The sequence below is a fragment of the Heliangelus exortis genome, chromosome 2 (assembly GCF_036169615.1).
Source record: "Heliangelus exortis chromosome 2, bHelExo1.hap1, whole genome shotgun sequence".
In the NCBI taxonomy this organism is placed as follows: domain Eukaryota; kingdom Metazoa; phylum Chordata; class Aves; order Apodiformes; family Trochilidae; genus Heliangelus; species Heliangelus exortis.
The window spans coordinates 104,126,426-104,143,123 of NC_092423.1; the positions used below are offsets into that span (position 1 = coordinate 104,126,426).

The 16,698-nt window shown below is 47.3% G+C and overlaps 1 protein-coding gene across 2 annotated transcripts in view; it reads left to right on the plus strand.

Annotated features, from left to right (window-relative positions):
• The first annotated feature begins 5,662 nt into the window (after positions 1–5,662).
• Positions 5,663–16,698, plus strand: part of CABLES1 (Cdk5 and Abl enzyme substrate 1) — a 74,907-nt gene continuing 63,871 nt past the window's right edge. Inside the window, exon 1 of one of the 2 annotated variants that reach the window (XM_071737307.1) lies at positions 5,663–6,547. In XM_071737307.1, the coding sequence (XP_071593408.1) occupies positions 6,018–6,547 (530 nt within the window). In that variant the 5' untranslated portion in view covers positions 5,663–6,017. The remainder of the gene's footprint in view (positions 6,548–16,698) is intronic. The other variant, XM_071737306.1, reaches the window with a different exon arrangement.

A 16,698-nucleotide genomic window follows, 5' to 3' on the forward strand; every position in this document is an offset into this window, starting at 1 on the left:
CAAGCATGCAAAAAAAAAAAAAAAAAAAAAAAAAAAAAAAAAAAGAAAGAAAGAGTTTGAAGAGGATTTCAGGCCGGATGTGCAGTCCTTAAACCCCTCTGTGCAGACGCATCAGCCCCGAGGATGGTGTCTTTTCTTCTTGCAGCTCCTTCCCTCTCCACATCCAAACAGGCTGCTCCCTCCTTCACTCCACTCACTTGCTCTGTACCCTTGGTCCAGCAGCTGCCTCCACCATGCCCAGAACATCCCTCATGGTGCTCCTCTAGGTCTGGGGACTGCGTGTGCTCAGCTGGTTCAACACGTGTGGAAGGCTGAGGTTTGCTCAGTGAAGGTCTATTCCCACTGGCAGCTTTAGCTGAAAGGCAGGAATAAGTCCCTAGCAAGCATATGTGAGCTATGATTCTAAGGCTTAAAAGTGGACAGAGGTGGGTGGATTCTGACAGGAGGGGCACCCCTTCCTTCTTCCCCAGTCCCACCTCAGAGCACACTACCTGAATTCTCATCTCAGCGAGGGGACACTGGGGTATTCCAAAGGAAAGGTCACAAGAATTTGTAATGTGGGCAAAGGGATGTGTTTCTCATGGTCTTGTCCTTGGAGCTGGCATAACCACTTTGACCAAAGTTTTCCAAGAAATGTTTGGCCTGAATTGGATCTAGCATGGATTTAGCATGGTTTTCTTGCAATGGAACATGATAAATGCTCTTAATAAAAGGCTGCTGCCACCAGCCCCACCCAAAGGTACTGTAAGTTGGCGTAATGATACAGATGTGAGTTTTGACCACTTAAATAGACTGTCCTAGTTTCTCCAAGGGACAAACGACTATCAGATTGGCCCTACAGCTGATATGTGTGCTACTAGACTATTGAAGATCTCAGGAACCTTTCAATACACAAACATCATGCATGCTGCACCTCTGACATCTAAAATAAGTGTCAGGTTGGGTGCCCTGACCAGTCACACCTCAGCTGATCTACAGAGACATCATTTCATCTTTGTAAGGTCATCCTCTTCTATGTGTCCTACCCCTGCAGTCATCCACAGTGCTCCAACCATGACATCAGGTGGTCACAAATCTCTCCCACTTCCTCACTGCCATATATGAAATTGGTTTTACTTAACTGGCTGATGTTGGCACTCATCCTGGCATGATGCAAGGAAACAAAGTCAGGTTCTTCGTACAGAGAGCAGTGTGGACCTATGCATCTTCAAGGAACACTGCTCCACAAGCAAGGTGATGCTCCCATTAATGTCAAGCTTTTATGTTTCAACCAGCAAAGGCTGCTCTCGATGAGTGAAACACTCAGGCTCCTGAAAAATCACCAATGGGAAGCACAAGTACTTAGCATTTCTCAGAATCAGGCTACATTTATAACAGACAGAAGGTTAGGGCCTGGCACCAAACCCAGCCTTGCTATCCAGATGCAGTATTAGTCTTCTGAAAAGAATTTGTCCTGTCTTTATCCAATTTCCATTCTTAACTGTGGATCTCAGTGAAATGTGTTCAGACTCCCGCTACCACTTTTTTCTGCCAGACAGTCCTAAACAGAAGGATTATGAAATCCATGTTCCAAGTCTTTGTCCAGTGTCACAACTGCTCTCTTCTTTCAAAGTGCAGTTCTCTTCTGCAAAGGGACTTCACACATTTCTTGATGCTCCAAAGTCTTGCCCAGCAAATCTGCCTACAAGCTACAAGAAATCTGCTGTTGGGATCTGATAGTGATATCCATGACTACCAGTAATAATGATCTCTGGTCTCAAATACAGGAGTGCAGAAGAATTATCTCCAGGTTACTTCTTTGCTGAGCTTTGCCTAACAGCATTTACCTGGCTGATCCTGACAGTCAAAACCCAAGCCTGTCAAAAAATTCCAAGAGACAGCTGTGTTTACTTTTTCTTCCCCTATCTGCCTCAGTTCTGCAGCTCTAACAAGTGTCAATGACAGAAAGAAACTTGATTTTGACACTAAAGCAGGCAAACACTATGCTGAGGCCACTCAAGAACTGGCCTGGTGACTCAGACTGGTGACTCAGGACCGGTTATTCTTGCAGAGTTAACTCTCAGAACAATACAAATCTTGCCTTATAACTCGAATTCCAAGTGAAGTTTCCGATTCACCTGCAAAGACATTTTTAAGCTTGACTTGGCAAGCTGCTCAGGAGCCCAGCTTTAGCCCAAGGTCTGTGGCCTTTCACACTGGCTCTTTCTGTCTCGCTGGCTTCATGCTTGTGTTGCAGCAGGACTCCAGGACTGCCCTCACGTTAGTTCCAGAAAAAACAAGACAATCTGAGGTTTCCACACTTGGATTAACTTTCTTCTGAAGGCGAGTACACAGAGGCACCATCTCTCCAGTCTCATTTCTCAAATTGGTAAATTGCTGTGCTTTCATTTTTGTCCAAACTCTCTCCACCTTCCTCAAGCTCTTTAAACCCACTCAGCTACACTGACTGATCCCCCAAACTCCATGTTGTCTCCTAACACCCACAACCAACTAAATCTGTCTTCCAGCTCTTGGTGCACTGGGTGAAAAAGCCATCTTGCTCTACCACTCCTATTACCACTTGTCATCCAACCACTTACATAAGCCTGTGACCTCTGAAATAAAAACATTTGCTTGCACTTGGGTAGAGCTGGTTGGTTGGACGAGAACTAGGAGAGGGAAATGATTGAAAAAACAGTCAGAGAAGCAAGCTTCCAGAATATGTCTTTTTGGGTTTCCTTTCAACTTTGCTATTTCCTCTATTCAACCACTGGTTTCCCATCAAAGAAAAAAGTTTCAAGCTGCAAAGTCGATTTCTTTAACATTTCCACATATCCTCCAGCAGACAGGACTACTATAGCACATATAGTCATCTATAGTTTAACTAAACACAGATCAAAAAGGATGTAAGTAACTGGAAAAAACATCCACCTTAGGTTGTGCACATCCATTTAAATTTGCTACTAAATGTATAAATAGGTCTAGAGAGCCTGGTATTTCTAACGTGCCTATTATCTTTGTACTGTGGTACCCCACTCAGTATCAAAAATAGATTCACTTCATACTGAAAAAAGTCATGCTTTTCTTCTTGCATGTGGCTTTCTCAAGTAGGTTTATTCTCACATGCAGTAGAAGGGACGTTTTCACCCACCTTTGACGTGATTTTTTGCAAAATGCAGTTTATATACACACAGTATCCCCAGAGGCAGCTTGTGCATGTTAGACTATGGGCATCAGTTGAGGTCCACTAAGGTATTCAGGTTGGTGAACAGAGTTGTTGGGGTGACAAGGTGAGCTCAGCTGAATAAGCCAGGCTGGAAAAGGACTGCAATTTATTCCCCCCCAGCTCTAATTTTGATGCAAGGAGGTTCAGTAAGCATCACACGAGCATTTCTGGAGATAATCTCAGAGATCTCATAGGCAGTATTGCAAATAACAGGTGCCAAAAAGCATCTGGATGCACATGTGGGCAAGGAAGAGGGGTAACACTTTCCCCTTTAGGCAACTCTAGAGCTGAAGTTGTGCCAAAATTTAAACTGATGCTTACAACAGAGAGTGATTTATCACTTCACAGGAGGAATTTTGTGGAAGGAGTGCTTACTTCTGAACTTCCTGTGCAGAACTGTCCCACGTTAGACCAACATCTGGAACCCCATGTGGCGTTTTGGTGGTGGCTCTCTTTCCCAGACCTGTATGTCTCATGAGACATGGATGTGGAAAATACTCTCCAGGACTCAGTTGCCATAGCAAGCTTTTGAGCTCCAGAGAAAATACACATTGTGGCTGCTTCACTGCAGAAACGCAAGGGGGGAAAAAAAATCCCAGTGTATACCTTACTCAGCTGTAATGTGGGAAGCCTGAGTTTCATGACCTATCTAGTAGCTGTCCTTGGACCAGAGGTCAGCATCTGGGGAACACACTGATATCAGGCCACAGAACAGTGACACTTCCCTAGGGCCTTCCTTCAGAAAGTCCTGAATTCTTTTAAAAGAGATACTGGCTCAAAAGGAGCATGGAATTCCTCCACAGGAGCCGAGTGCATCATTGCCCCAACACCAGACATCCCACTGGTTCCCACTGCAGGGGCAGGGCCTACAGTCAGAAATGAACATTGCCCACTCCATCAAAGGCAGGTGGCCTGCAAATTCACAGCCTTCCTCTCCAAAACATTTTGACACATGGCTACCACAGGGGTACAGAGCATTCTCCCAGGACGTGGGAGATGCCAGGTGGGTTATTCTCCAGGGTGGTGAGAGATCTAAATGATCCATCTCTGAAGTGGAAATGACAGCATCAGTGTAAACCTTAAGAGAGCATTCTGAAAGGAGAACTTCCATCTCAAAATAGCACTTACCTCTCTAAGAAGGTAGGATGTGGGAAACATCCCTTTCCTCTACCATTTCCCCTTCCCTTGCTCAGCACTTCCTGCTTGGGATGCAGCATGCTCACCACGTAAGAAGCCAACACCAGGGACTTGGCCTCTTAAAGCTCGTGTTTTGTGGCACTCAGTGTCAGCAAAGGCCAAACATTCAGAAATCAATCCAACTCACAGAGCGCAATTCAAAAGTCATTGAATGCTCAAAAGGTCAGTTTGGAAAGGAACACAAACCTGGGACTGTAGCTTCTTGCAACATCATTAAGTTTCTCTCTCTGACCATATGATCTTGGTTTTGTTTTTTTTTCTTTAATTAGCAAACTTTTGATAGATTTGGAAGAGGCAACTACAATATCTGTGACAGTTTGGGATGACTGTAAATCATCCACCAATGATAATTTCAATATAATAGAAGTCACTGCAATGCATTATGAAGAAGGTGCATGTCAGTATCTTGCAACAACCATATGTTCTGCTGTTTGTATGTATCTGTTATCCAACCCTTACATAAGCTGTTGATGAAATTATCATCACAGGACAAGAACACTTGTAGCACGCTTGAGTTGATCAAAATAAAGAGGTAAAAGAGCTTTATGCTGAGGTGGGACTGGCCACCCACCCTCCCAAGTCGCAGCTGCAGCAGGAGGGAGGGTGCTGACCTGCAGGCAGCTGCACAGCAGCCACCACTTTGGGAAAAGAGAAGGAACACAGCGATTCTGGGGCTTGGGCTCCGCACAAGAGATCAAACTCACTGTCTGTGCTTTCCCTGGTGCGGGGGAAAGAGGAGGGTTGGGGAGGCGTCTGAGGGAAAGGCTGCGGTGGGGGTTGCTTTAACAGTTCAGGGAGCTGGTGAGATGTTACTGACAGACACACAGACACACAGACAGGCAGCCGCACGCCTTACACCGCAGCAGGCCGCCCGTGCGAGCCGGGGCAGGCCCAGCTGTGCCATGCATGACCCGCAGCTGCTCCCATCGTTCCCCTCCAACCTCCCGCCGGAGACACAGACCCTGCCCCGGGGTACCGACTCCGACCCGGCAAAAGCCGCAGAGCAGCGCTCGGGCCGCCGAGCACTGCAGGGCTGCAGCCCGGAGCCGCTCCAGCAAATGCGGACCGGCCGGGCTGAGCCGAACCGAGCCGAACCACAGACCACAGGACCGGCGCTGGCTGTGCCAGGCTCCGAGAACCATGTGCAGTATACTACGGGCACAGACTCCACCTTCCCCGGTTCCCGCCCGCCCCCTCGCATCCAGGAAGGGAAAAAGAGGAGGAGGAGGAGGAGGAGGAGGGAAGGGGGTGAAAGGGAAAAAAAAAGACGAGAGGTTGAAAGGAGGGAGCTCGCCGAGACCCACCCTTCTCCCTCCTCCTCCTCCTCCGGGCTGCTGGCCGGGCTTTTGTTTTCCTCCAGCTCCCCGTTCCCCACACGTGATTGCCGTGTTATCGCACAGGGCGCTCGGCGGCGCGGCTGCACCTATAAATACGGAGCGGGCGGGCGGCGGGGGCCCGGGGCAGAGCGGTGCGGCTGGGTGGACGGCACCCCCACTCCACCCCCATGTACCCCGGCGGGCCGACGGCACCCATGCCCCGCCGCCCGCCCGCCTAAGGGGGAGGCAGCCAGAGGCAGCGCCCGGCTAGCGGGGAGAGGAGGGGGAGCCGGCCGACAATGGCGGCGGCCGCCACGGCCGCCAGCCCCGGCAGCCCCGCCGCCGGGCCCCTGCCTCCGCCGGAGCCCTGTCCCAGGAAGGGGCAGCCGCCGCCGCCGCCGGGGCCGCCGCAGCCGCCGCCGGCGCGCAGCGACCCCCGCCGCAGGCAGGCCGCGCTCTCCTTCCTCACCAGCATCTCCCTCGACGGGCGGCCCCCGCCGCCGGGCAACGACGGCCCCGCCGCCAGGCCCCGCCAGGCCCCGCCGCCGCCACGGCTGGGCAGCCCCCCGACGGCGCCCACCGAGTCCCCCCGGCCCCAGGAGGAGGAGGAAGACGAGGAGGAGGAGGAGGACGCCTTCGCCGCGGTGCAGGTGCCGGCCGCCGCTTTCCTGGGCGCCGCGGCGGCGGGCAGCCGCGGTCGCCTCAACTCCTTCACGGCGGGGGTGCTGCCGGCGACCTTCGGCCGCGCCAGCCCCCAGGGCCCCGCCGGCAGTGGCGGCGAGCTGGGGCAACCCGGCCCCGCCGCCGCCTTCGAGCTGCAGCGGTCCCGGTAAGCCGCGGGGATGATGGATACAAGGGATGCGGGGATGATGCGCGGGCGGTGGGCTCGTCCCTCGGGTAGGGCGGGAGCGGCGGGGGGCAGCCCGTTCGCCGCGGGGTGGGGAGCGCCGGTGGCGCGGAGCCTCCCTCGGTGGGGCCGGGCGGGAGCCGGGGCGCCCCGGTACCGCCTAGGCTGGGGGAGCAGCGGCAGCGGCGGGGATGTGCGAGCGTTCAGGGGCACTTCGGTTCAGGTTGCCCAGGGGCTCTCAAGCCTCGGGGAAGGCATCGGTGTTTCCCGCCTGGGCTCCAGTGGCGGAAAGTTTCGCTCCTGCGAAGAAATGCAGGCGCACGGCTGCACAGCCGCCCGCCCTCACTGCAGCCCGGCGATGCTGCGGGGCGGTTGTCACCTCTTTTCTGGTGGCTGGGAGGGGAATTGGGGGTTCAGCCCGCCGTGCTGCCTGACCTCTGGGCTGCGGACCCAAGTGCCTTGTAAGCAGATCCGCAGCCCGCAAAGGGGAAGGAAATCTTGCCATCGATGCCCAGTGATGGTGCACGGCGCATGGTGTAAGCAGCGTCTCGCTGCCTCCCTAAATAAGCTGCTTTATCTACAAGTGGTTCGTGTTTCTGTGGGTTGTTCCTTGCCGCCGGGTACTCTTTTGCTTTTTAATAAGATTATCTCAAAAGAATAACCTTACCTACTTGAAAACCCGCGACTTTTGGCTAAGGAGGTGTAGTCACGTGAAAATGTGTAAATGCATATTGAATTAATTGCTCCATGGGTACAGAATCATTTTCCTTCACTTTTTCAACAACATACTCGGCTATCAAAGGCTGAGGGGGAAGAAGAGCTAGGGAAGAAGCCGGAGGAAGTGACTGCTCTCCCCAAGCTCACATCGGCCGCCACTCCCACATTCCCCATTTGCCACGCTCCCTTCTTGTTTCTCCCTTGGACAAATAGGTAGACTTTGAGTCACATGCTTTTGCAAGGGTTTATAAGGGTAATTGAGCATAGATTGCTCTAGAAAAATCCCTTTCAAAACCAACTAACTTGTAGGTATTCCAGGATAAAGTTGTCTTAGCTGTGTGCCCCACTGTTGTTGGGGTTTGTTTGTTTGTTTTTTAATTCCATCTGGATTGTTTGAGTGGCTTTTTTTGAGCTCCTTTTCAGGTGCAGTGCTAGAGAGCCCCACCTTGCCAGGTAAAATGCCATCTGGTGGGTTACCACCCATCTTCAGCCAGTCATGTGTCTCTCAAAACATTTTCAGAAGTGACAACCCTCTAGTTGCATCATGGATCACCAGCACAGCAGTGTGACAAAGGCACACTTGTGCATTTCAGTTTGTGACAGTTCTGCACACTGCTGACCGTGGCCTTGTGAGTGAGAAGTGACCCACAGACCATGATTTGGGAATTGCTTTTCTACTCTTGAACTTTTTACTTGGTGGTGATAATGTACTTGGCACAACCCTCTTAGTGTTCAAGAACCTGGATTCTCCTTATCCTTCCGGTTAGTGAATTTATTTGTGCTAAGATTCCTAAAGACCCTCCTTGGTCTCCCTGGCTTGCAGCTGTGATTCTGCACTCAGTTCTGGCAAGGATGCTCACTTCTCACCTGTATCACTTTCTCCCTCAGCCCTTCCTTTTCCTGTTGTTGGTTTCCCTTGCTCTTCTTTGCCACTCTGAATTTTTCAGAGACCGTGACTTGAGAATTTTTCCTTTCCTGTGACTTGAGAACTGTGTGGACTTAAGAGGGAAAGGGCTCTGGTTTACACCCTCAGCTTTGCTGACTGCTGTGAGGCTGCACATGTGGAGCCTTGGGCAGACTTTGGCCTGCCTTTAGAATTCGTTTCTGTTCTGGAAAGGTATATATTTTAAAACATCAAGAATGGAAAGCTGCAGACCTCAGAGGCTGTATTGAGCGTTTGCTCCTCATCATCTCAATGAAAACATGTGGTAGGGACTCTGTTGCTGGGTTCACTCTTAGCTGCATAGAAGACGAATTTCAGGCACGCAAAGGGGTGGCTTAAGCCCAGGGATGGAGGGTTCAAATGGACCTTCTGCTTCTCTGAATGAAGCCAAATGCCTAGCACGTGGACTGTGGGAATCACAGCAACTCCCAGAGACCAGCATTAGCTCACCTGGAAGAGGATGATGCCAAGAAGCAGAGAGGAAAATAAGAGATTTTTTTTCTGTAGTGAATGTGTACATCCGCTGTCTCTTCTCTTACCTTTCTGCTCTCCTTGCAGCAACCTTGAAATTGAGTTTGATGCACTGTCTGACAGGGTAGTCCTGTGCTGAGGTAGGTAAAGTTATCTTGTAATGTGAAAACATTTTCTATTAATGTATCAGGCAAGACAGGCTACCTTATGTTGTTGTTTTTATTTAGTTTTCAGAAACCATTGTGAAGTGTAATCAGAGTTTCCTGGCTTTTTTGTTTGTGTTAGCAGTTTGTATAATTGCATACTAATTTATATTTAACAAGGTTATCATTAATGTGGTTTGGGTTTATGCTCTGTGTGTATTCACAAGAAACAAATGATAAAGAAAAGAACATGGAGCTTCTAGCTGTTTGGAGGCTAGTATGTAATTACATGTAAATGGCAAAAACATACTTGTTCAGAAGTCAGCTTGTTGATGCCAAAGGCTCCTGTCTAGTGCAGAAGGAGTTTGTCTCAGTTTTGTGGTGAATGCGTGGCTGAGGACACAAGGCTGCTGGAAGCTAGGGCCAGGTCTCCTTCATGTGAAATTATATTTTCCAGGTATGTCAAATTAGAACTAATTTTAACAGTTTCATCTTTTATTATTGAGAAGCTCTGTGGAACAAGATTTCAGCAAGACTATTTAAAAATAATTTTATATCCTGTAGATTAGGTGGTGATCCTAGGTCCTTGTTTTTGTGTATGCCTAGAATTCTGTTGCCATAGTCTTCCTTGGGAAAGACGCTGCTGTTTCCATATGTGAAATTTCCTCTTCTGCATAAGGCCTTTTCCACCGAGCCAGGTGGTTAGAAACAAGCACATCCTTTTTTTTTTTTTCTGGTGGGTTGTGTTGTTTTCTTTTTGTTAGGTTGTTTTTTTATTTAGGGGTTTTTTTGTTTGTTTGTTTTGGGGGTTGTTTTTTGTTGGTTTTTGGTTTTTGTTGTGTCTTTTTTTTTTTTTTTTTTTAAGAAAGCAAATCAGCAATTGGATTTGGAGTTTAAACATTGCTTACAGTTGCATTTGTTTGTGTTGCTGTGTCAGGCTTGAAGGCAGATGGGCAGGAGAATTCCTCCTGGGAGCAGCTGGTGCTGGGAAGGAAGCAGAGCAGAATAGCTGCTGAGTAATCATGGGGAGGAGGTCCAGTCAAAAGGACATTGAAGTAATTGTGGTCCAGATGGATTTATCTTCAGAATTTATTGACCTACAAGACAGAACTAATTTCCCAAGTAATTATAAAATTAATTTATGATTAGTAAAGCTTGTGAAAATTCAATTTGTTTCTACCCATTAGAAAATATGCAGCTGTATATGGCCTCAGTAGTCATGTTCTGGAGAGGTGCAGAGTAGGATGGTTGAATGGCTGACTTGCCTGGTTTTTTTAGAACTTGCAAAGTGCAGTGGGTTGTTAGTGCCAGAGGAAGCCTCCAGGATGTGACTGAGGAGCTGAATCCTGCTGTTTAGTTTTGAGGTGGAGGGCTGAGAAGTCAGAGCCCAGTCCTCCTAAGGCCACCACAGGAGATGCCTCCAAAGTGAACATGCCAGAGACAAAAGAAGAGTCTCTCAGAAACAAGCATCTTACATAGTCCTGAAAGAGGAGCAAAACAAAGAGCTGGGGGCAGTGTCCACCCTGTGGGGTCATCCCACCATCAGGAGTGGGTTAGGGAACTGCTGGAAGCACATCGGACCTTTTGTGTGTGACAGAGCCTCTGTTATTTATTCTCTGAACTTAAAGCCCTTCAAGGCAGCCTGACTTTCAGAATGACGTATACAAGAATAGCGTGAAAACAGCAATTTAATGGTCTGAGAAGTGAATTGGGAAGTGCACGTGCTGAACTAAGTCTTTTCATAGGTGTGTGATCTTGTATACCACTGGCAGCAGCTGTCTGTAAAAAAACGGGGGTGCTTATTGACTTCAGTTGTCACTTTGGGAGGCTATTTAGGCCTCCCTGTGCCACCCTGAAGAGGGAACATTCAGCAGCAGGGCTCAGACTCAGGTAATAAAGGTTGTTTCATTGGGTTGCACCTCCAGCATCCTGCTGCATCTCTTGAGGCAGGTCCCTTACGGCCCATTTTCAGTGCTATAGGCACAGACTAAGTCGTCAGCTGTTCCCAAGGGCTGCTCCCTGAGAAAGGGCTTGTGGTCCCCATGCACACAGCCTGCAGGCTCTTCCAGGGGTCCTGTCAAGGGACACAGAGCACACCCATGTCCTTCAGCATGAGCACTCTGGGAGGCTGGGTCCTCGGGATCACTTTGGGCTGTGTCAGAGTGGTTCAGTTTTGCTGGTGAGCTTTCTGAGCCATGCAGCCCCACATCACACTGACAGGCATCCATCACTGTTGTTCTCTGCCTGACTTTTCCCCTGTTCAGGGCACAGTTTTGTGCCTCCTTCTGTGGCTTCCTTTGAAACTTGAGGAAATGTGGTCATATTCCAGATGTTAGTTGCAGTTGACATTGGTTCAGAAGTCACTGTGATACAGTGATGCTCAGACAGATGGACAGCATTGATGTATCAGCCTTGTTCCCTTAAGACAAAGAGCTTTTAAAAACATCCCTCAGAAGTTTGCTCTGGCATATTTCAGGTTCTTACTATACAACTTAGCAAGCATCTCTGGCAGATGAAAAAGGTAAAATTTATTAGACAAGGGAAAAATAACCTTTTGCTGTCAATTCTGAAGAGGAGCTGGGACAGCACGTAGTGTTCATGACTCTTAGGGAATTAATTAGACACCTTCACAGAGGGACAGACACTGAGAGGGAGCTGCCTCTGCTGGAGCCTCGGGACTGGGCAGGTTTCAGAGTGAGATGGCCTTAGATCCCAGTGGGTGAAAGGGCTCTGCCTGAGGGGGTGTTCATTAACCCCTGTCAGAAAACCTGAACTGGTAACATACGAAGAGTCATGTTTGTGTTGGCTGCCTTCACTGGCCACCAGTTCAAAGCTTTCTAGGTCCAGCCCCTCCTGGGAAAGTCCTGTGGTTTTACCACGCAGGTGCCTCACTGGCATGGGGTGACCACTCATTAGCTGTCAGGAGAGTGGAGGAAGAGCAATAATTCTGCAGGTTTGTTTATGTGGTCGTTGTGTTTCCATTACTCTGTCTTTCTTTTCAGCCTTTTCTTCACCAGCAAAGCTCCAATGGAGGCAGCCAGGGTGGCCCTTTCCTTAGGAGCCTGCTACACAGCTCTCTGCTGCACAATACTGCTGCAAGTATCTTGAAATGGTGAAGGTTGGTAGCAATCATGTGCATTAGCAATTCTTCAGGTCATTCCAAAAACGTAGTTTGATGGTGGATAGATAGAATAATGACAGATCATAGTTTGAGGACAGCTTTTGGATAGGAAGTGTGCTTGAATCTGTAATTATTATGACTTTGAGAACTCTTTTGGCGGAGGATGTAGCTCAGCCTGGATCAGTTCAAAGCAGCTAAAACACAAAAATGAATTTCTCTGAAAAGCAAAAATGCTAACCCTCTAGGAAGTGTGTGGCTTCCTCATTTCAAAGAAGTCTATATCAAATGGGCTGTCCAGTGGGTCTCTAGAATGTCAAGTGTGATAGGAGGTAAAGATGAGAAACAGAGTCACAGAATGTTAGTGGTTGAAAGGGACCCCTGGACATCATCAAATCCAACCCCCATTGCCAGGGCAGGTTCACCTAGAGCAGGTTGCAGAGGATGGCATCCAGGTGAGTTAATGTCTCCAGAGACAGAGACTTCACAGCCTCTCTGGGCAGCCTGTTCCAGTGCTGTTACCCATACGGTAAAGAAGTTATTCCTAGTTTCAGTTGAACCTCCCAGTTGACTACTGATCCTTGTCCTGCCCCTGGACACCATTTAAGAGAGTCTGGTCCTGTTCTCCTGACAGCCACTCTTCAGGTATTTGTAAACATTGAAGAGATTGCCCTTCAGTCTCATCTTCTCCAGGCTGAGCACTCTGATCCTGAAAAGAGCCACATCCTGATTTGTTGGTTTGTTTTAAATTCCACCTCCACCCCCTCCAGTTTCAGCTGTTTGTAGCCTCTCAGGCAGAATCTCCACTATATGAACATAAAGGCTCATCTTCATAATTTAACCTGAAAGCACAAAGGTTTGGTTTTACATGTTGGGACTTATGTATGTTGAAACTTCTGCAGACATCAGCTTATCCCATGATAAATAAAGAAAATCAGATTCTCTTTTGACACATGCAAATATCCATAAACTCACCTCTGGAGGTGTGATAATACCCTCAAGGGTGTAATCCTTTCTGACAACCACTCTCTTTTACACTCAGAATTGTTAAAATGGCTGTGGGGCAGCCCTCAGATTCCAGGCTTAGCAACACAGCAGGTGCAGCAAGCTGCAGAGCTGGCTAAAAATCCCTTTGCCAGTTTGCTGTGAGAAGTATTATTCCTAGAAATTGGAAATGACATAATTTGGCATATGGAGAGTATCTGTCAGCTTTCCTGTATTTTCAAATAACACATTGAAAAAATTAAGGAATGGTATTTGAAGGTATTTCACAAGAAGGTCTTAGAAGTTTTATTTGCTGCGAGTGCAGGGTAGAGAACTCAGTAAATCAGTTCGGAGAAGAAGCCTTCACTGGTGGCTGGAGAAAACACAATGTGCCAGTGGGAAACTTCAGGGAGTCTCAGGGTTTGTTTTTCAGGCTGCAATATGCAGATTTGTAGGAGTACATACTTAAGGAGCTTCAAGGTTCCTTTACAGGGCCTACTGTGTTACATTCATAGCAACTGCTTTCCTGTCATGAATGCTAAATGTATTTTCTGTTCTCATGATGTATTTCAGAGTCAACAGTGCTCTTAGCATCTGTGTTTGGGGGGTTTGGCTAAGGAAGGTTTTCTATTGTGGAAAATTTAGAAGGGAATAAAAAGTGAAGCAGAGGATACTTTTTTTCTAGAAGAAGTATTTTTGAAAAAAAAAAAGCTTTTCACCCCATATGTAAACACAAGGACAGGCAGATGTTCTTAGCAAGCAGTTCTGTTTTCCTCCATGTTATAGATTAGGCTAGCAATTTTGTGAAATTGAGGTTTGGGGGGAAAAAATGGTTCACTTACCACAACTGAAATATATTTTTCTGTGTTTGTCTTGGATGGCAAAGGAAGGTATGTCCTTTCTGACCCAAGATCCTGCAAAGCCTGAACTGTACATTTACATATGTATAAAATTAGTTAAATTGAGTATCAGCATATAAGGTTATGCTACTAAGTAAATCTTTGCAATATCAGGGATTTTATAGTATGTTATTGGCAGGCTTTAAAAATAGAAAGCTAGATAACTTTATTTATAATAATTTTTCAGACAGCACTGGATTGCATTTTGGTGTTCCTACATACAATCATATTACCAAGGAAAATATGATTAGGTTTTCAAATCTGTATGCTGTCAAGGCAAATCAAATATAGGCACATCAGTTTATGTGTAAGGGCATTCAAAAGAAGCATATATTTTCCTACAAAGACAAAAAAAAAACCCATGATTTTGTGTAACAGGAAAAATCTGTAAGGTGACACTGTGCAAACTTCTTTCTGCAACATATCATGCAGCTGGAACTGAGCCACATGGAAAGAACAGGGATGAAGCTCTTCAGCTTGCTGTTCCCTTTCTCTGGGCTTTGGGTAGGATGTTGAGCTCCAAGAAGTCAGTAGTGCCACTCACTTTGCAGCCTCCTTTCAGGGAACTGTTTTTTCTCCCCCTTGCATGTTATCTGCTGTGTGTGGCCTCACCCATGACCCCACAGGACATATCTGCATGTATTTTTTGTGTAGGCATGGGGATAGAGAAGTGATAGGGGGATGTGGTGGCGATGACAGTGCAGCCTCCATGGGTACCAACCCCTAGGCACTGTTGCTGTCCTTGGAGGTGAACTTTTGTCTTCTGCATCATGGGAAGGCTGATGATGGCTCCCTCTCTCTGTCTTATCCCCTGCATGGGGCATGATTTCCCTTCCCATTTCAGGATGGAGAAAGAGCCACTGGAAATACAAGTGTCAGCAACTCCCAGTAAGGAAAGTGGATAAGGAAATGTGGGGATGCTCCAGCATTCCTAGCATCTTTGTTTCTGCTGGGTTTGCCATGGCTGGCGGTGCTAGGGGAGTCCCCAGCCTTCCAGCAAGGTTCAGTCACACAGAGGTTAAAATATCAGAAGGGAAGGGGAGGAGGTGAGTGACCCCAAGCTGAGCTGTGTCCCTGTCTGACAGGAGGTTTACATGCTGGCACAGTGGCATGGATTTTAATTTCATCACAGTGGAATGTTACTACCATTGCTTTTTACAGAGGGGACTTGCAGCACTGCAGCAGCCTCTTCCCCACTGCAATTACTCTTATAACAGAGGAGCAGATTGTAACCCCAGGGTGGTGATGTATGTGCCCTTGGAAAGGCACAAGCAGCACAGCTTCCCCAGCCTACTTCAGGGGGAGAACTGCAGAATTTTAGTTTCCTCGGTGCAAAGTGCTGGAGGAAGGCAGAGCCTGACTGCCCCAAGGACCTAGGATGCCTTTGGCACTCAGGGAGGACTTCTCTGTCACCTGGAGGAATGTCTGGTTTCATCCAATACCCCAAGCACATCTAGGGATGGAGGAAAGGGAACCAGGGGGTGAAAATCATGTAAGGCCCTTTGCCTTCAGACCTGCTTGGATCACACACAGACATTTGTGTGTACACAAGTACAGTCTGTACCTACAGCTTAAGAAGCTCTCATCGCTCCTTGTTTATGCTGGTGTGTTCTGGGAACCTGCACTCAGCCTGTCTGAAGGATGTAACATAAACCAGAGGCTACATTTGGTCTGAAATGGGTCTCAAAAACATCTTTTCATTTTTGAGTTTGTTTTGTGTTTTTTTTTGTGCTCACAGACTTTATTCCTTGTTTTTTCAATGTCATGCCCTTCCACAGACCAAACTTCTTTTCCTGCTTCTGCACTTGTGCTAGTACCTACAGATCCAACAAAAGAGGAACTTAATTTCCTCCTTTTTCAGTTGAGGTTGTAATCAGCTACACCCAAGAAGCCATGGGGTGGCAGAAGGATTTGTCCACGTGTCTGTGAGGTGCGGCTGACATGCACAGCAGGGAGTGAAGTCCTGTGTAGGTGACAGGGAGCTGCATGAAAACAAAGACTCCACCAAGATACCTAGGACATGGGCAGAACTGAGCAGGCTTAGTAGTTACAAGCAAACTTCATAATTCTCCAATTTTACTGAACTGAATGATACCGTTTCCAACTAAAACACAGAAAGGACTTTTTGGGTAATAAGAGGAGAGGAAGAGCCTTCAGATGCTACAGTGCAAAGTGCAGTTTAATGGCTGGGGTAGGTGAGTTGTGTAAAAAGGTGTGGATAACTCACCAGCTGCTCTTCATAGTCTTAGAGGTGTGGTCTTTGAAACATAAAGGTGTCATTAGCATTTTCTAAAATGGAGCTTAAATAACCTCCAGTCTTCAACCAATTGTGTATCTTAGGAACCTCTTTAATTTCATGAGGCAGTTTTTACTTAATTGAAGGAAAACCGGGTTTGATTTTTAACTGGTGATGTTTACTGTTTTGTAGAATGCCATCTTTTAAAAGCACTTCTTCTAATGCAGAAGAAGTGGCAGCTAAGAGGTGGTTTCTTAAAAAAGCAACTTTACAGCAGAACACAAAGTGCTGCTGTCAGATACCTCCATTGTGACCTTTGAGATTTATTTGTAAAATCTGTATTTTCCAATGTGCGTGACTTGCCTCAAGATAAAATGCTTTTCTATTTTAGAAGACACTCCAGGTACTGCAGAACTCACAAACAGCCTTCCAAATAGCAAGTGTCTGTGCACATTTGATTTAAGGAACAGACTTCATTGTCCAAGGTTTTTTGCCTCTGTTTGTTTTAAAGAGATTATTATAAATACTGGTTTCTTGTTTGTTCATTAGTTTCCTTGCTGATGTAAGGCTGTTCAGGTCAAAGATACTGCTATGGTGTAGCAGGGATCAGCATTTGAGTAAA